Source organism: Lynx canadensis, chromosome B1, assembly GCF_007474595.2.
Source record: "Lynx canadensis isolate LIC74 chromosome B1, mLynCan4.pri.v2, whole genome shotgun sequence".
NCBI classification, from domain to species: Eukaryota; Metazoa; Chordata; class Mammalia; order Carnivora; family Felidae; genus Lynx; species Lynx canadensis.
The window spans coordinates 39,395,698-39,416,758 of record NC_044306.2 but is presented as its reverse complement, the minus strand read 5'-3'; the positions used below and the strand labels follow the sequence as shown (position 1 = coordinate 39,416,758).

Below are 21,061 nucleotides of genomic sequence, written 5' to 3'. Positions count from 1 at the left end.
TGTGTGTCTGTGTGTCTGTGTTGTGGGGGTACATGTGAGATGCTTCATCTGTCAGCATCTCCCATCCTTTCTCCTCTTTCTGCTTTTAAGAAGGATCTGCACTAACTGTGGTCACCTTTTTTTTTTTTTTCAAGTATTTATTTTGAGAGAGAGAGCACACACACACACAAGCAGGGGAGGGGCAGAGAGAGAGGGAGAGAATCCCAAGCAGAGTCCACCCTGTCAGTGCAGAGCCTGACACACTGCTTGATGCCACGAACGTGAGATCATGACCTGAGCCTAAATTAAGAGTTGGACGCTTAACCGACTGAGCCACCCAGGTGCCCCTGGTCATCTTTATTCTTTTGCTCCTGCCCACTCCACCTTTTTTACAGGTGTTAGTTCACAAAGTGTAATGAGAACAGCCTTACTGTCCTTCTCTACTTTCCACACAATGTGGAGAGACCACATATTCTGCTTTGGCTCTTCCTTTACCGAGATCCTGAAGTGGGAGTTGGGGCCCCCTGTCTCTCCCCAGACCAGCCATTCCTTGGAGCCACTTTATCACCGCCCTGGCTGCTTCCCTAGCTCTTCTGGAGGAAGTGTCTAGGACTGGAAGCCACATGAGGGGAGAATAGAATCTTCCGTTTCTTCCACTGTCGTCTTTGAAGATTATGTCATGTTCATTAGTCATTTATTGGTAGCAATACTTGATATTTGCCACTATTTTTGGTACCTGGTTTGCAGTGATCACTATATGAGATTAATTTATTTAAAACATTATCCTTCCACTGCATGTCCTTTAAAATGTAAATGCCCTTTGTTCTGATCTATTTGAATGAGGAATCTTTTACAAGTTGCTTCATATATCTGGGCTTTTGTATCTTCTGTAAAATCTAAGTACTGGTCCAGATGGATCCCCTTGCAGCCCTGACACTCCTTATGACACATAGATTTAGGGCTTTGTTTTGTTTTTCACTTCAGCATTGTTTTGCTAATTACTTACCTAGAAAAGACCTAAATGGCTAAGAATTATAACAAATATGCCTTCTTGGACAGAAGAAAGAGATGTAGAACCTGGAATTCCCCAGAGAGAGTGGCCCGTAGGGAAGACTGGGTCTGAGGAATCAGATCACTTGGGGTGATGACCAGGCATGGGGTAGAATCTGCAAGGAACAAAGGCCAAGTTTTCATGCTCCAGACCTGTGTTGGGTATGGGTCCTGGGGACAAAATTGATTCCTGGGTACATAGAGTATATGGATTAAGATATTTACTCTCATTATTTTATTTTATTTATTTAAAAAAAATTTTAATGTTTATTTACTTTTGAGAGAGAGAGACAGAGGGTGAGCAGGGGAGGTACAGAGAGAGAGAGAGAGAGGGAGACACAGAATCTGAAGCAGACTCCAGGCTCTGAGCTGTCAGCACAAAGCCCGATGTGGGGCTTGAACCCACAAACTGCAGATTCATGACCTGAGCCCAAGTCGGATGCTTAACCAACTGAGCCACCCAGGCACCCCTAGTCTCATTATTTTAATCATCTCAACTAACCCTAAAAATTATTTGTATTTACAAAAACTAAAAATTCAATAAAACCATTTTTATAAAGGTCAGTGGAGAAAGACTCATTAAAAATGTAGAATGTACCTGGAAGCTGGGACTAAAGGCAGATTGCAGATTGTCAAAAATGTCAGCTCCAAAGTTGCTGGCAGACAAAGGGAAGAGGGGAAAACTAAGGCTAGTTTACTTCAGCCCTCAGTAGTTATTGGAGAGAAGGGTGTTATTTGTTGGGGGAGAAAAGCTTCTTCCTAGCACTAGATCTTAATGGTCTTTATTTAAGAGGCAGTAAGCATTAAATGAGTGATATTCCTAGGATTTACAAGAAATTATGAAGCCAGAGCTTCAATATTGTCATCTCCCTGAGTAGGAGTGCAGTTCACAGGAGCAACAACCCCCCAATCTGGCTGCTGGCTGCTGCTTTGTGACTGGTGTGCTCAGTGACTCCACTGTTGTTCATGGAGATGCGATGCCTTTTTACCCTGGCAGGCTTGTTCTCCCTTGCTATCGACCTAGTCCTGGCCCATGGGGGAACCTCACGGTTTCCACATGCTGTTTCCCTCCCAGGAATGCCCCACATGCCTCACCTGGGGTCTGGGGGACTTCATCATCAGGATTCCTTTACCTGTGGCCAAGAATAGAGAGAGCGTACCCAGGAACCTTGCTTCACATTTAGCCCCTGTTTGTATCTGTTTCCCTTTGACCAACAGCATGTTAACTTAAAACGTGATGCCTCCTCCTCTTCCTCCTCCTCCTCTATCCACTTCCTTGTCCTCCTCGTGCTCTTCTTCTTTTTCTTTAATCACCTGATGTCCCTTTGAAATTATTCTTGTATTTGCTTTTTGGCTGTTTAGTTTCCCTTGGCTTCTGGGTTATTGGGTTTAAGCTCATCAGTTATTTCATGGTGTAGTTAGTGATAGCAGGAAGAAACTCATAATAACAAAGCTTTAGATTGTCTTTGCATCCTTATTTCTGAGCCTGTCCCAGAAAAAAATAGATTTTTATTCAAATGATTTTTTTATGATTTTTAAAAATCTTTCCCAGTTCAAGTTTGCTTGATTTTTATTTTGACTACTTCCAGCTGGTCTGAGAACCCTTTTTCGTGTTGCTATGATTCTCCTCAGACTTTAGTAGTTATTTTTATTTTATGTTCTTTCTTTCTTACTCTTCTCTCATCCCTCTCTAAGCATTTATATTTTAAGGCAATATCAGGGAAATCTTTTACTTAAATTTTCTTTAATGATTTTTAAATCCCTTTTCTGCCTAGAATCATTGAAGAGGTCCTGGAGATTTCTGGATTTTTAAAAAACAATGTCTAGAGACTCTCTGAGAGTGAAATGAGCCTTGAGGCTGGTAGACTTTAGAGTGTAACAGAAAGGCTTCAAGTCATCATCAAATATAGGAATATAGGAAACTAATGTAGTTTCCACGGTATCATCCTCCCTCCCACTCATGCCCCTCTACCTCTCCCGTGGGCCCTTTCTCTATTCACACACCAGTGTTGCACCCAGGAAGGTTTTAGGGTTTGTATGTTTGAGAAGAAGTAATCTACATCATTCACCTTACTTAAAGAAAAGTGTCTATTTGGGGACCTAATAGAGGTTCTTTCTTATTTCATTTGAGCCACAGATTATGTGAAAACATCTACCCAAGACTAGAAAATGATCAGTTGGAAATGATTTCATTTGCTATTCTGAAATGGGCACCCAATTGGTTGGTTGAAAGTCAAAATCAGTCTCATTTTGTGACACTCATCAGACTACTGAAATAGTGAAATCCAGGAACTGTATAGTAATTTAGCTCGAGGTGAGGGGATGGAAAAGACCCACAAAACCAAAGATGAATATTATTTTTTATAGCCAGATTTCGGAAGGCCCCCATCACATACTTTTTCCCTCTTCAGGGTAGAATGTAGTCTTCTTTTCCAATGCCTTTTGGCTAAGCAGTTTCCTTTTGTTGTCAGTGCAGACCTTAGGTAGCATTTGGAGTCTAATGGGCCATTATGTATTATCTCATTTGCATGGGATATAATTAAAGCTAAATAATAGATTTTCTTCTCATACCTGATATATTTGAGTAGAAAATTGACTTAGAAAAGAATAGTGATATAATTTCCTTGCATCTATGCCTTCTTAGCCAATGAAACCCTTTCTCTGCTCCTCTCTACCTGTGTGGAGCCTCTTACCTGTCAAGGCTCAGCTTGAATACTCCTCTTCCATGATACCCCTTCTCCATCACTCAATAGGAATTAATCATACTCTTCTCAGCCCCTTGACTCGATAGACCTCCAAAGTGTTGCTGCAGAGAGTCCATCCTGCCTTATACTCTTCAGCTGTTCATTCTTTCCAATATGCTGTCAGATCCCTGAGGCAAGTAGGGTGACCAGTTGTACCAGTTTGCTTGGGACTGAGGAGTTTCCTGGTATATTGACTTTCAGTGCTAAAACCTGGAGAATCCCAGGCAAACCTGGGTGGTTGGTCCCCCTACAGGCACCATTAATGATTATTTTTAAAAAAATCTTATTCCAATGAGAATAATGCATTGCACAACAAAGTTACTCAGTAAATCTTTTTGAGTCCATGTTTCCACTAGCCACTTAATCTGAGGTATAAAAACAAGTACCCCTAATTATATGAAAACATAGTCTTCCTCTGTCTCTCTCTTTCATCTTCTGTGGCAAGATGTCCAACCTCTTATGCACTCCCAGTCTTTCTAGTAATCCCTCAGGGACGTTTCACATATCCTCAAATATAAGTTCAGCTTCCACTGACTGCCCAGGCATCAGCTGCATGAAGCAAACTCACTGCTCTGACAACAGAGTTGTTGGCACTCACTAATGCCACGGAAGCTGCTGGTGCAGCCATCACTGTGCCAACACTGCCATGTTTATTCCCCAAAAGTCCTGGCTTGAGCTCCTGACACCCCCTCATAATCTTGTTTTCTGTAAAGAGCCTTTCAGTGTTTCCTGAAGCCCCATATCTTTCTAGGACTCACCCATGAGTCCACAGGAGCCAGCTGAAGAGCAGGGATAACACTGGGGATGCACATTGTTTCACAATCACATACCTCTGATGACTCAAGTGTTTTACTGAACCTGATTCTTCCTTAAGATTGTGGTTCTGACCAGGGGAGCTATTTTGCATCTTCTACTGTGGCACGTTGGGTAAAGTCTGGAGACATTTTTGGTTGTCACAGCTGAGGTGGGGGTTTGGGGGTGTTACTGACATCTGGTGAGTAGAGGCCAGGGATGCTGCTGGGCATCCTGAAATGCACAGGAAACTCCTTCCACAGTAGGGAATTATATGGTTCAAAATGTCAGTGGTGCTGAAGTTGAGAACCCCTTTGGGATGAGTTCTCTCCCTAAGAGTACAGCACTTCGTCCACATAGGCCTTGGGTTACCCTGTCCCCCAGTCCACCAGACTGCCCAGTCATACCTGACTACTCCCATCAGGAATGCAAGTTGAACAGTCCTTCCCCATGGCCAATTTACATTTGGAGTTTTGTTGAGGGTTCCTCCATGCTCCTCCTGGCCACACAAACTCACTGAGCTTTGTGGTAGAGTCCTAGACCGATTAAGACCAAAGCTGTGAGATTTCATAGGTACATCCTTCATCCTGCTAGGGTAACCTTAGGTATACAAATATCAGGCTGGGGGGCGCCTGGGTGGCGCAGTCAGTTAAGCGTCCGACTTCAGCCAGGTCACGATCTCGCGGTCTGTGAGTTCGAGCCCTGCGTCAGGCTCTGGGCTGATGGCTCAGAGCCTGGAGCCTGTTTCCGATTCTGTGTCTCCCTCTCTCTCTGATCCTCCCCCGTTCATGCTCTGTCTCTCTCTGTCCCAAAAATAAATAAACATTGAAAAAAAAAATTAAAAAAAAAAAAACAAATATCAGGCTGGTCCTTAAGAAACCTGGATTTTATGCCTGGCTGCCTCCAGAGCTTGGGCAGGTCATTGGAACTCCTTTCTTTACCTATGTACTGAGAGTGTAAGCGAAGGTCAACTACCTCTTTCTACGTCGTTCAGATTAGTAACAGAACTCAAAGACTGTGATGTGCTTTTAGCCTCTTGGGAAATAAAAATATAGGTGTGTAAGTGACTAGGATATGTGTTTTCTGACTGCAAATATATCTTAATTAGTCCCTGTACTCTGTGGTACAATATCCTCTGGGAGAAGGAACTGTTGTTTTCCAGGAAAAAAATGTCTCAAAAAGACAAGGTCTTTGTGGGTTGCCTTTTTGTTTTGTTGTTGGTTTCCTTCCCTGAGCAAAAGCTTTTTATTTTGATGTAGTCTTTTGCTTTTGTTTCCCTTGCCTGAGGAGACATGTCTAGAAAAATGTTTCTGTGGCCAATGTCAAAGAAATTACTGCCTGTGTTTTCTTCTAGGAGTTTCATGGTTTCAGGTCTCACGTTTAGGTCTTTAATCCATTGTGGGTTTATTTTTGTGCATGGAGTAAGAAAGTGGTCCAGTTTCATTCTTTTGCATGTCTGTCCAGTGTTCCCAACACCATTTGTTGAAGAGACTGTCTTTTTACCATTGTATATTCTCTCCTGCTTCATTGAAGCTTAATTGACCATATAATCATGGGTTTGTTTCTGGGCTCTATTCTCTTTCATTGATCTGTGTGTCTTATTTTTGTGCCAGGACCACACTGTTTTGATCATTATAGTTTTGTAGCATATCTTGAAATCTGGGATTGTGATACCTCTAGCTTTTTCTTCTTTCTCATTGCTTTGGCTATTCAGTGTCTTTTGTGATTCCGTACACATTTCAGTATTATTAATTCTGGTTCTGTGAAAAATGTTGTTGGTATTTTGATAGGGATTGCATTAAATATATAAGTTGCTTTGGATAGTATGGGCTTTGTTATTAGTGTATGGAAATGTAACTGATTTCTATATATTAACTTTGTATCCTATTACTTTACTGAATTCATTTATCAGAAGATATCTGCAAATGACATATTTGATAACGGGTTAATAGCCAAAATATATAATTAACTTATACAACTCAAAACCAAACAACAACAACAACAAATAATCTGACTAAAAAATGGGTAGAGGACCAGAAATAGACATTTTTCCAAAGAAGACGTACAGATGGCCAACAAATACATGAAAAGATGCTCACCATCACTCAACATCAGAGAAACACAAATCAAAAGCACAATGAGATATCACCTTATACCCACTAGAAGGGCTAAAATAAAAAAAAACACAAGAAATAACAAGTATTGGTGAGGGTGTGAAGAAGGAATCCTCATGGGCTGTTTGTGGGAATGCAAATTGGAGCAGGCATTTGGAAAACAATGTGGAGGTTCATCCAGAAATAAAAATAGAATTGCCATATGACCCAGTAATTCCACTTCTGGTATTTACCCCCCAAAATAAAACAGTAATGAAAACAGTACTTCAAAAAGATATGTGCCTCTTATGTTTATTGAAGCATTGTTGCAATAGCCAAATTATGGAAGCAGCCAAATGTCCATCCATAGATGAATGGATAAAGAAGATGTGGTATAAGTACACAATGGAATATTACTTATCCATAAAAAAGAATGAGATCTTGCCATTTGCAACAACATGGGTGGAGCTAGAGAATATTATGCTAAGTGAAATAACTCAGAGAAAGACAAATACCATATGATCTCACTCATATGTGGAAGAAACAAAACAAATGAACAAAGAAAAATGAGACAAGCAAAAAAACCTCAGACTCTTAAATACAGAGAACAAGCTGATGGTTGCCACAGGGGAGGTGGGTGGGGGATGGGTGAAATAGGTGAAGGGGATTAAGAGTACAGTCATCTTGATGGGCACTGAGGAATGTGTAGAATTGTTTAATCACTATATTGTACACTATATTGTAAGTAGGATTGTGGAGCTAATACAAAGAAAGCATCCATGTGAAATGAAGAGCTTCCCTGAAGGGTTCTTAAGAAGCTGGGGTTCCCTGACACTTATATGGCTTTGCTGTAACCTGACCATGGTCATTATAGAGATGTGCTCTCAGGGGCACCTAAGTTAGCTCGGAGGATCCAGGCATAAACAATCACACCAAAACACAGACATCTCCACATACACAGTCACCCACATACACACTATTTTCTCACACACATTGTTCCAGGTGATGGAGTCTAGTGAGAATTATTTTGAAAAATATAAAAATCACACATTCAGACAGATTGGTGATGGTGTTTCCATAGTACTTGTGCTCATTCTCTCATAGAGCATTTGTTTATTGTGTTCTAGGTAGTTTTAGTTATGTACAGTAGATAGATAACTTATTAGGGACAGAAATGTTTTATTCATTTTTTTAAGATCCCCTGGTAGAGCATCTGCCACGTAGTATGTTGCTTGTTTGGTTATTGTTTGTTAAAGGAAGGAAGGAAGGAAAAAATGAGTAAATGAAATGGAACCCTGGAGGAGCACCTCAGAACCAATTCTGCTTTGCCTTTTTGGGAAGCCTCAGCTGGCAAAAGAAGAGTGAAGGGCCAGTGTATCTCTGTTTTATTCCTTGAAAACAGGGAAGTGCTTTGAATAGATTTTTAAATGCCAGCAAAGATGTTACTAGAAAAACAAGAATGCTTTTTATGCAGGCTCAGCGGGTGACCCCCTCCTGATTCTAGGATAAATTTTTTCCAACTACACATGCATTTTGAAAGCACATTTTTCCTGGTGCTTGGCTCTCTGTGTGTTCTTTTATTCTACCCTGGCAAAGAAAGTTAAAGCATTATCTGGCAAGTTAGCAAAAGAGATCTTTTATGGAAGAGAATTTTGTTGTCAGTAGGTATGGTTTAGACTGCAGGGACTGAGGCTGTGAGGGAGCTCTCAGTTTGAAGCACTTTGTCACATGCTGGGCCTCTGTTCCTGGTTCCTTGTCTGTCTAAGAGCTCTGCCATCAGACTGCATTTCAGAGGCAGCTCTTACCTTTAATTCACGGGAAAGAAACAGATTCTCAGAACCAAGCCTCTGACCAGGACGAGTCCTGCATGCTTCTAGCCTCGGGTCAATATCATCTTCCCTGATATTTCTTCCATCTGGGATTCTCTTCTTCCTCTTCTCTTCCTCTACCCTAACCCTCCTTCAGGCCCCAGCCATTCCAGCTGATAGGATTTGCTGTGTTTTCTGAACTGTCTCCTTGTTATTTGTGCCACGAGGTGTCATTATTTTATTTGAGTTCATTTTATTTCCCAAGCATGTTGAGCAGAGGAACCAGATCTCCTACATCTTTGGATTTCTCCCAGCGAGGCAGTCACTCCTTTTTGATGGCATTATAAAAAAAAAAAAAAAAACAAAAAACAAAAAACAAAAACAAAACATTGAATAAATTAGCCTCTGCAGTTAGAGCTCAGGGATTTTCAGAAAGCTGTTATGTGGACTGTTGTTTGGGGGGTTAAGGAAAGTAGTGAATATAGAGACAAAAGGAATAAAAAGGAAGGACATGCAAAATGTCAAAATATCACAAAATATCCAACCAGTAGAATCTTTCATTAATTTACTTCCAGAAAACTCTTATTTAAACTGTGCACACACATATATGTGTACACATACATGTACACACATATTTACACACATATACTTACACATATACACACATATGTTCATATACACATACCTAATTTATGCACATATCACAAATGTATATGCGGTAACCCTCAGCGGAGTATTTTACCAGATTAGCTAGGTGTCACCATTTAGAGAGCAGGACATAGGCAAATAAATAAGCTTTGGTAGAGAAAGTAGGTCTAGACCAGTCCAGAGCCAGAGGCCTGGCCCAAAGAGGGCTGTCGGGACCCTGGAGCCTGAGGTGCCAGGTACCTGGGACAATTGGTCACAGGGAGGAGAGACAGGGAAGTAGTGCAGGTGATTGTGGGTGCTCGGGAAGGTGCGACCCAGGGAAGGTGCACAGAGCAGCTGTGCTCCAGCCTGGTCATTCCCTTGAGGTATGAAGAAAGGTTTCTGGAGCCCTACATGAAAGAATCTTTTACCTTTGCTCATTCAGTCTTGAAGACTGTTTGTGTTTGGCACACGCAGGAAAGCTCATAGACAAGGATTCTTGTCTCACCTTCTCTGGATTTTAGCTTTCTCATCTGTAAAATGGAATCTATGTTTATGTCTTCTGTACTTCATAGACTTCTTATGGCAAAGAAGGGTAATAAGGCCCCAGTGACCTTTCCATGACACTAGGTGACCCCGATGGGCTAAGCCTGTGGCAGATCAGACCTGTGGCCTCTTGTGTCTGAGTTTCATTTACTAGATCTGCACGTTTAAATTTCATTGTTTTCTCCGTAAGATACATATCAATACAGGTAATTGTGATGGCCAGCCAGAAATGGCTTGCTGACCCATCTCTGCTCTTTCGGTAGTTCACTCAGTTTACTTCGAGAACCTTTTGCACTTTACAAAACAGGTATTTGTTTGGACCTTGCCTGTTATTGTGAACACAGGACCAGACATACATGTGTTTTGTTTTCTAGGGAGATGTGCATCCAACAGGATGGGAGAATTCATCTCACAGTTGTTTACTTTGGGAAGGAAGAAATGAATGAGGTCAAAGGAATACTTGAAAACACTTCCAAGTAAGTACGATGTCATAAGGACTCATAGTAACTGAGCTCAGAGACATACATCCAAGGATTGAACTTCTGCTTCAGTTTTGTTTTCCTTAACACTGTGGGTCAACTGGGGGATTGAATGTTTGCCAGCTGTGCACCCTCCTTCCCTGGGAGACCACCCCACCTGACGCTGGTCCCCGCTGTGCAGGGCATTAACTTTGACAATTGAGATAAACTTCCCTGAGCTGTAAGGATGGGGCCACAGGCTTCCTGGAGATTCTGCATGACTGGATGTTGTCTCAGCATTGCTGATCTGGGAACTTGATGTCACAGAGTGGGAATGAGGGATGCCATATGTGTGTAGCGAGCTCCAGCTGAGTGCTATCCGTGCTCCAGTTTCATCCACTTAGCAAATGGTCTCACCCTGTTGACTTTCATTCATTATGCATATTGAGAGATTAGAGGGAAGTCAGGAGTGATGGCTAGGACAGGATCATTGATTAAGCCTATTCAGCTGAACAGAAATTATCTAACACAAAACTTTAGACTTAGGCTTGTATTTTTGTACTTCACTGATCAATTGTATGGGGGAATAAATGAAAGCGTCCCAGATGGACTTTTTCCCTACCCAAATAAATGGACAAGTATTTAATAAATATCTCGGGCATTTTCTACTAGTGAGGAGGCCAGAATGGTACAGCCACACTCCCTTCTGGTTTGCTGTGGAGGACTGCAGACCTCACTTGAGTAATCAGGTGGGTGGTTTCTCCATAAGTGAAGCTTGGAGGGTGGTCAGCAGTACTCAGAAGCAGAAATAGTCTGAAGAACTCCATATGGTCTAAATATAAACAGAGCCCCCTGTTTTGAGTTTCTGGTAAATGGGAAGAGGATGATAGTCCACAGATAAGATTACAAGATTGAGAGCACTTTTTGTATTTATTTTCATACTTTGTTACTAATTTTGTATTAATGGGCACAAGATCAGAATGCTAATTATAATAACTCAAACGTTCTAAAGCAGTCCACTGGTCAAATTTCGTCCATCTCTTGTTTCTGTAAATAAAGTTGTATTGCAATGCAGGCATGCTTCTTTGTTTACATATTATTTATGTCTGTTTTTGTGCTATAACCGCGGAGTTGAGTAGTTGTGACAGAAACAGTATGACTTGCAAAGCCTAAACTCTTACTCTCCGCTCCCTTATAGAAAAAGTTTGCTGACCTCTGTTCTAAAGCAGTCTGGAATTCAGAGTTTGAAACCAGTAACAGCTTAAAAGCTAGGCCCCTGTGGAAGGGCGATCAAAGAGAGTAGAATAACTGATTATCCGACATGTAAGTAAAATAGAAATCTCTCGACTCCAATGTATTTCAGTATCCTTTTCATCTCTGCTTCAGAATGAGGTGCATGGATTATTAGAATTCACGTCCTCTGCCTAGTGGATAGGTTTTAACATCTCTGGAAGTATCCATTCCTGGGCATGGATCTTTTTTTTTTTTTTTTTCAAGTTTCCCAGTTGCTTCTAACACATAGCCAGGATTGAGAGTCATTGTTTGAGAAAGCGGTGGGCCACCCCAGGGGCTGCCCAGGAGAGGCCTTAATTGCAGCCAGCTGTCCCAGTCCAAGGTATTTTTAAGTAGTTATCCAGGTGACTGTAAAGTGCAGTCAAAACTGGGTCTGTCATCTTCTGAGCACATTAAAGGACATTTGCTGATTAGTATAACAAAATTGACATAAATCTGATGGATAAGTGGAAGGCCAGTTTTGATGTTGTTATGGGAGATACCCTTTCTAGTGACTGGAATGCTTAATGACTCTTATTAAGGCGTTCTTCTCTCTATCAAATTACCTGGCAAGCTGAATACTTGGTCAGAAGGTTGCTTGGTGAGCAAAGAATGAATAGAATCTGAACAAGAAAAGTAGAATCATTTCAGTGGTAGGGACGGTTTACTTAAAGTTTTGGAAAATTCCAAGTGAGTAACCTATCCATAACTGAGAACTTTGTGCTAGAGACTGAGTCCATCAGTGCTTTAAAGCTGTGCTATGGAAACTCTAGAGAAATTAATTGGAACCCTATTTTTCTGTGTTGATGTTCTCATTGTGCTAACTGGGGATATCTGCAAGGTTGATGTGGCGGGTCCTACCCCCTCCCCGTGTTGCTTTCATCAGACAACCTCCCATAGGATGCCCCACCCTCCGCAGCCAGCTTGAGTTGACTTTAACAGGGCAGCACCACCACACCGCCTTCCAGATCACTCTCCCTAATCACCTATTGCCCGAGCCTCCTACCCAAACTGGCTTTAATTTCTAACCTTGTCTTGATGACTTACTGTCCCCATCCAAACTGGGAGGCGTGGTTCGCCCCTTCATCTTGGTTCCCATTATTGTCTTCTACTTGGAATTCTCTCCATCCTCCTTTCTATGCACTCAGACCCCTACCCTTTTATCCCCACCCCACCCCTGAGTGCCCACTTCTAGAGCTCTTCCTGACCAGTCCTCTCTCTGAACTCAGACTACACTCCCTGTCAGCATCTCTTCTGTTTGGCACTTGGCATATGATTTGGGTATTCACATTTCTTTCTTTTGTCCTAACTATAGACTATCAGCTGCTTAGTAAGTAGTACCATATGTACCATATCACTCTGGCACCTAACATGGAGTCATAGTCAGAAAACATTCAGTGTTTGTTCATCAAGAGAAGGGCAATGCCAGGTACACAGTATATTTGTATTTTTAGTAAACTATATGAAAGCTTGTATAATAAGCCCTATTTAGATGTAATTTTTATCATTCTTTTAAGATGGTAAAATGCATCTTATATTTGAATAATAATAACCATTATTATTTACATGAATTATTTAATATTCACAGCAACCTTATGACACAGATGCTGTCATTAGCCCCATTTCATAGAAGAAGAAACTGAGGCTTGGAGAGGTCATTCCTCAGGCTGCCATCCCTACCACATGGGAGAGCCAGGATCTGAACCTCATCCGTTAACTACTGGTACTCACAGGCTTAACATTGCACCAAATTTTTACTCCAGTTTATTTCCTTCTGAAACCCACAATTGTCAACTGAAAATAATAAGAGTTATCGCTTCTCGGCCTTTTGGCTAAGATCAAGTGAAAATAATAAGAGTTGAAATCAGCCTAAATGATATTTTACTTCATTAGGATACCAGCATTGTGATTAAACTGTTCTAAATGCAGCTAAATGTATATATATATTTAGAATATCTTTTAAAAATCTAGTTCGACTCATGCCATGTTTGTACTCTGTCTCTAGATTTATGCTTACTTGGTTGAGCTTTACATTTCCATTGATGGCTGTAGATCAGTGTTTTGGAAACTGCAATTTGTGATTCATTAGAGGGTTGTGAAAACGCTTTAGTGGGTTATGTCCAGTGTTTTTAAAACATTGCAATAGAATAGGATAAAAATATCAAAGTGCATTACAAGAAGTAAGGATAAATATTGTTTTAGAACACTATAAAGTGTGTGTGTGTGTGTGTGTGTGTGTGTCTACTGTGTCATGATGTATAACATACTCCTTTGTAAGGGTTGTAGTCAAAATATTAGCAGCTTTTAAAAAGCTACTTCCATAGATAACAGTACAAATCAGTTTCTCAATAATCTGATTCTTTTTCCATAGAGTTTTCCATCTTAAGTTGCAGTTAATCTCAGATTAAAGCCTAGCTTAATTTTTCTCAAATAGAAATGTGCTTTGGGAATAACCTGGGGTGCTTTTTAAAACACAGATTCCTGAGATCCAGCTTCAGAAGTTTTGAGTCAGTAGGCCTGAGATGAAGAAGCTTGGTAATGAACACTTGGCAATGAACAACCCCACATGTGATGCTGATTTGGGTGGCCCATGGCCCACACTTTGCTGGCCTAGGTAGACATTTGCTTGGAGCTGTGTATTCGGAAATTAAAAAAAAAAAAAACTGGCATGAGTTAACATTTTCTACATTGCAACTTCATCTTTGTCCAATCATAAGGATACAAAGGCATCTCTCAGAGGTATTATCTCTGAGATCAAAGTACTAGAAATGAGACACTGCCCTGTCATTGCAAGTATGTGACATTATGGAGGGTTTTTTTTTTTTCCTGTGTGTTGTCAGGGACCTGCCTTACTATGGTGTGTGTCATCATTTCGTGCCTCTTTGAAAAGGTTTGTTTGACACATCCCCTCAAGGACGTGATTTTTATCAGGACATCCCAGAAGAAAATTGGGGAGAAAGGTTTTATTCTGGTGTGTTTTCTTTTCATTTGTTTCTTAAATTTGAGCAGAATTGTTGCTTTGCTTTAATTTTTCCCTAAGGAATTTTAAGATACTATATCATTTGCTAAAATCAAAAAAACAACACAGCAAATACTTCCCAAGAAGATAAGGAGTCTTGAACCCTGGGAAGCACCTCACATATTAAGGCAGCATCTCAGGCCTGTGGCCATTCCATTCCTGGCATTTGCAAGAGGGTCTAAGTATGATTCTTCTTGGTACAGATTCTGCTCTTTTTGGAGATGTGCCTGTATTAGGTGTTCTAAATTGTTCTTTGGGGGATTTGAACATAGCATATAGAGTATATTATTGTAATAATGTTAAATTTCCTGAGTGTGATTATTATATTGTTATAATGTTATAAAGGAGAGTGGCCTGGTTCTTGGGAGATACTTCTCTTCAAGGGTAAGGTTGTCACCATATCTGCAACTAACCCTCAAATCGTTCAAAGCAGGTAGGCAGGCAGGAAGGCAGGCAGGATGTTAACACTTGGTAAACCTAGGTGAAAGATATGTGGATACTTATATATTATTGTTATATTTGTGAAGGTTTGAAATTTTTTCAAATAAAAATGGTAGGAAAATATATTATGAAAAAAATTAAATGATATTGTTTATAAAATGAAATATAATTCAACAGTTAAATAAAGGTGATGTCACCAAAAATGGTAGAATAAAAACTTGTGCAAATGCTTTTCATAAAGCAATGAGAAAATGGCTAAAAATGGTCAGAATCAACTTTTTAAGAACTCTAGAAATTAAACAAAACTTGCAATAATCTGGAAAATGTTTATCCAAGAAAAATGACTGAATTTTTGTGCAGCTTTAATTTGCCTTATTCCCACCTTCTCCTTGGCTCTTTGGTAGCCTTGAAATCCAATAACTCACAAGCACAGCAAGAACCACAGCCTGGCAGCCACCAGGGGCCACAATGGGACAAGAGCTCCTTTAAAGCATCATTCCCAGAGAAATGTCATGATCCGACCTGTCTGGAATTCTCTGGAAGTCTCTATTCACAAGGTTGTCTTTATTTGACCTGATTCAGAGCTCTCCCAGTGGAAAAAAGCCTTTCCTCCAAAACACAGTTATAGGAAGTCTGTAATTTTGTGGCTGCCTGAGGTGTGGTAGATAAGAGTTTAGGTAAACAACAGATTAACCAAAAAGCGTAAAAGGTGAGGCTGAGGAGTGAGATCTCCACTGGGGCTTTGAAAAGCTCAAATACATTCCTGGGGATCTAGAAGGCCATGCACACATCTAGGGCTCTGCTCATACTTAGGAAAGATGTGAGCAGGCCCTAACCTTTCACCTCTGGTGGACCTTGAGAGTTTGTGCAAGAAGCACATAAAGGCAAAGATAAGCTGTCAACTACCTAGTTGAATGTTGATAGCATGCCCCAACGTGTACACAAAATCCATTGGCAAATATTTGGAGACTTATTGGTTCTAGGCATTTAAAGAAATCTCTGTCTAGTCATTAGCTTACCACTAAGTGGTCACACACAACAAAGAATGCAGACTTTATGGAATTAGTTCAGGAAAGTCACTAAACAAGTAACAACAACAGAGAACAACAGCAACAAACCCTGAGAAAGGAGTTGATTCTGATTTCCAGGGTTACATTATTTAAAATGTTAAGTTTTAAACAAAAAATTATGAGGTATGCAAAGAAACAAAAAGTATGGCTCACGCACAGGAAAAAAAATCAATTATTAGAAATTGTCCCTGAGGAAGCCCAGGTGTTGGACTTACTGGACAAAGACTTTAAAACATCTGTATTAAATATGTTCAAAGAATTAAAAGAAACCATGTTTAAAGAACTAATGATAACTATGAGAACCAAGTCATTCCAATTAGAACTATGTCTTACCAAATAGAAATAGAACTTCTAAAGAAGAACCAAATAGAAATTCTGGAATTGATAAAGTACAATAACTAAAATGAAAAATTCACTAAGGGGTGCTGAGCATGTTTTGAACAGGCAGAAGAAAGAATCTGTGGACTTTAAGATAGGTCAATTGATATGCTTAGGTTTGAGAAACAAAAATAAAAAAGAATGAAGACTTATAAGATACCATCAAGCATGCCAAAATAGACATAGTGGGAGTCCCAGAGGAGAGGAGAGAGATAAAGAGGCAGAAAAAATATTTGGAGAAATAATGGTCCCAAACTTCCCAAATTTAATGAAAAACATGAATCTATACATTTAAAAAGCTCAAAAACTCCAAATAGGAAAATTCAAAGAAACACACAGTAAATATATCATAAGCAAACAGTTGAAAGACAAAGACAAAGAGAGAGAGAATCTTGTAAGTGGCAAGAGTGAAGCACTAATTGGTTCCAAGGAATTCTTAATAAGAGCAATGGCTGATTTCTTGTCAGAAACAATGGAGGCCAGACAGTGGGATGGCATATTCAAAGTGCTGGAATAAAAACACTAAACCAAGAATTCTATATTCAGCAGAACCATTCATCAGAAATGAAGGGGAAATTAAGACATCCTCAGATAAACAAGAACTAGAGACTTCATCACTAGCAAACCTGCCCTACAAGAAATATGAAAAGGAGTCCTTAGGACTGAAATGAAAGGACACTAGACAAACTCGAATCCTTGTGAAGAAATAAAGACTTCCAGTAAAAGTAACTACGTAGGGAAATACAATACAGTATTGTATAAATGTATTTTTTTGTTTATAACTCTTTTCTCCTATCTGATTTAAAAGTTAACTGCATAAAGAAGGATCATCTACCTGTATTAGATAGACACAGTACGTAAAGATGTCATTTTAATACAACACCAAGGAGGGGAGAGGGAATGGAGGACCATGTTTTGTATGCTGTCAAAATTAAGTATTTCTTCAGAAAGAAAATCTGACTAGACTTAGAACATGTAAATGGATTTAAATAGGAATCAGAAAACTTTCCCTAAAGAAAAGGCCAGGCCCAGATGTCTTCACTGCTGATTTCTACCAGTCATTAAAGAACAAATTAATACCAATGCTTCACAGACTTTCAGAATTTACAAGGGAGAACACTTCCCAACTCATTCTATGAGGTCTATGATACCTTAAACAAGTAAAGACATCATAAGAGAAGAAAACTGCAGACCAATATCCCTTATAAATATAGGGTGCCGAAATCCTCACAAAATACTAGCAAACTGTATCCAACATATAAAAAGGATTATACACCATGATTAAGTGAAATTTATCCCAAGAATGCAGGGTTGACTCAACATACAAGAATCAATCAATGTAATATACTAAACTGCATGGCCATCTCTATACACACAGAAAAAGCATTTGAAAAAACAGGGATTTACTTATTCTGGATATTTCATATAATGGAATCCTATAATATATGACCTTTTGTGTCTGGCTTCTTAACAATGGTGTTTTCAAGGTTCATCCACACTGTAGCATGTGTCAGTAATTCACTACTTTTTATGTTATTATTTTTGATGCTATTGTAAATGTGATTAATTTCTCTTTCATTGTATATAAAAACACAAACTGATTTTATGTTATTTTGTATTGTGAAACATTACTGAATTCATTAGTTCTAACAGTTTTTTTGGTGATGTGGTTAGGATTTTTTTTTTAATGTTTGCTTATTTTTGAGAGAGAGAGAGAGAGTGAGAGAGAGAGAGAAAGTGGATGCGGGAGGGGCAGAGAGCGAGAGAGACACAGAATCCAAGGCAGGGTCCAGGCTCCAAGCTGTCAGCACAGAGCCCAACGTGGGACTCGAACTCATGAGCCATGAGATCACAACCCGAGCTGAAGTCAGAGGTTTAACTGACTGAGCCACCCAGGCACACCTTTGGTTAGTGTTTTTATGTGTAAGATCATGTTGTCTACAAACAGAGATAATTTTACTCCTTTCTTTCTGATTTGGATGCCTTTAATTTCTTTCCCTTGACAAGTTGCTAAGGCTAACATTTCTATACTATGTTGAGTAAGAGTGGTCTTGTTCCTGATCTTAGAGGAAAGGCTTTTAACTTGTCACTGTTGAGTATAGTGTTAGTTGTAGGTGTGTCATATATGGCCTTTATTATGCTGAGGTATGTTCCTTCTGTACCTAATTTGTTCAGAGTTTTTATCATGAAATGATGTTGAATTTTGTTAAATGTTTTTTTCTGCATCTGTTGAAATGATTAGATGATTTTTATCCTTCATTCTGTTAATGTGGTATATCATGTTTATTAATTTGCAGGTGTTGAACCATCCTTGCATCCCAGGGATGCATCCCACTTGCTCATTATGTATCATCCTTTTAATGTATTGAATCTAGTTTTCCAATATTTTATTTGAGAATTTTTGCATCTGTGTTCATCAGGGATATTGGCCTGTAATTTTCTTTTCATGTCATGCCCTTGTCTGGCTTCAGTATTAGAGTAATGCTGGACTTATAAAATGAGTTTGGAACTGTTCCTTCCTCTGCAATATTTTGGGAGAGTTTGAGAAGGATTGGTATTAATTCATCTTTAGATGTTTGGTAGTATTTACTCATGAAGCCATCTGGTCCTGAGGCTTTTATTTGTCAGAGATGTTTGATTACTGATTCAGTCTCCTTGCTTATTATTGGTCTGTTCAGATATTCTATTACTTTATGATTCATTCTTGGTAAGTTGTACGTTTATAGGAATTTATCTATTTCTTCTAAGTTATCTAATTTGTTGGCATATAATTATTCACAGTAGTCTCATGATATTTTGTGTTTCTGTGGTATTAGTTGTAATGTCTCCTCTTTTGTTTATTAATTTGAGTAATGTCTCTTAAATCTTTCCTAGGTAGTCTAGCTAAATGTTTGTCCATTTTGTTTATCTTTTCAAAACAAATTTGCTAAAATGGAGTTGTATCAGCTGACTTGTATAAGCTTAGAATCTAGAAAAAATCTAGAAAAGCTGCCCGAGAGTATGTTTAGTTTTAAATTCTTGACCATATTTGAATGTTTTCATTAAGTAGAACTCATAAGCAATTTCAATATTTAGAGCTGTTAGATTTAAATTTTAAGTTATACATTGAATATAATACTAGTTTTTGTGTAAATTTTTAAAGTACTTTTTAATGAAGGGCTATTGTGGGAAGTGCCACATTAAGAGAATTTTCTTGTAATGGTGGGAAGAAGTCTGTATGAGAGTAAATCATATTAGGCAACAAGATCTTTTATCATTTTCAATCCAGCAATTCTGGGAAATGTAAGTCAATTAGAGAAATTAAATCTCCAGTAGAAACAGTAGCTTTCTGAGGTCATTGTAACCTCTAAAAGAATGATTGTATATAACTTGGAGGAGTCCCTGTGCACCAAACTTATTCTATAAAAGAAGAGAATTGAATGAGAGACTTGAGAGTTTCATCAGTCAATAATACAATTCAAGAAGAAAAGAAGAAAGAATAATTGTGAGTAATCATGTGGCCTTTCGGAACTGCATATTCTGATTCTTAGTAGGAAATTACATGGCATAGAATTTAGTGCCCTCACTCTACCATGAAAGATGCCCATTTTTCTTACCAGGCCATTACTTTGTGTGTACCACTAAATACTACATTTCCTTGTATGGATAAATTAAATATTTCAAACCAAATTGTATCTTATTTTTCTCAGCTTTCTTTGTTATTTACATATTTTTCATCTTTCTAAAAGGATGGGTTTGTGCCTGTCCTTTGGAATCTGTTGGTTGGAAACTCTTTCTGATGACGTGTGGGGGCTAAAGCAGGACCCACCTGAGGGAAGAAGGAGGAATCTGGGCAGTGCCCTCCAACAGTGACAGGTCTGAGATATACCTAAGCTTTTCCCATGGATTCATCCTTTGATTTATCTGATGCTTCTTGATCACCCACTATGTCCCTACCTCTGTGTGCCACTTACCGCATACTGCCAGATCATCTCGGAAGGTGTAAAAAAAAAAATGCATTCCCTGCCCGCCAAGAACTTAGAGTGGTGAGGTAATCAAGTATGTGTCTATATAGGCAAAGGCACAAGAAGGCACCGGGCACAGGACAGATGGAGAACTGGGCAAAGTGCATGGGAGCCCAGAGAGGGCACTTCAGTTTGCAGCAAGGCATAAGAGGTAGTGACACTTGACTCAGGTTGTGAAGACTGAGTGGGGTTTTCTCTGGAGTGGATGGAAGAAGTGTATTCCAGAGGCAGGAGGCCCCAGCCATGGTACACCATCAGTGACCATTTTCTGGCTGCTCACTGTGGGGTGGGGGGTTGTGGACAGAGGACAAAACAGGGTCCTTGCCTGTGCACTTCTGTGTTCTGCGTTTTTGGGTTATAGTCTCATGGCTGTGTTGTGCACATTCCCAAACCCACTGCTAGACCCCATTGGGGTGAATCAGTGTTTTGTGTTGAAATGTGTCCTTGCTTTTGCATGGCCTCACTGCCTCTTAATACACTATTTCATACACTGTTGAGCAGGAGTACTCTGGCCTAGTGAGCAAGTCCCCCCCCCCCAGCCCCCCGAGTAAAGATATGGGATGCATTGAAGGAGGGGCCTGGTTATCTCGCAGAAGCCAATTTCTCTTCATCTCATTGTGCTGTGTGTTCTGGAGCTGGTGCTGATGAGTTTGAGATGAGAAGAGGGTGTCTGCTTCCAGGCCCAGAGGTTTGACAATGTGTTAATCTCTCTGTTCTGGAAAAGTGGGAAAGTGAAGTTGTTCTGATTCTTTTTCTGGTGTTTCCAGTTCAGCCCCCTTT

At 39.7% G+C, this 21,061-nt stretch overlaps 1 protein-coding gene across 11 annotated transcripts in view; it reads left to right on the top strand.

Annotated features, from left to right (window-relative positions):
* The window catches only part of CSGALNACT1 (chondroitin sulfate N-acetylgalactosaminyltransferase 1), a 345,395-nt gene that overhangs the window by 305,213 nt on the left and 19,121 nt on the right, over window positions 1-21,061 (top strand). For all 11 annotated transcript variants that reach the window (XM_030312497.1, XM_030312495.1, XM_030312499.1 and 8 more), the window contains one exon: window positions 10,014-10,115. In XM_030312497.1, the coding sequence (XP_030168357.1) occupies window positions 10,014-10,115 (102 nt within the window). The remainder of the gene's footprint in view (window positions 1-10,013; window positions 10,116-21,061) is intronic.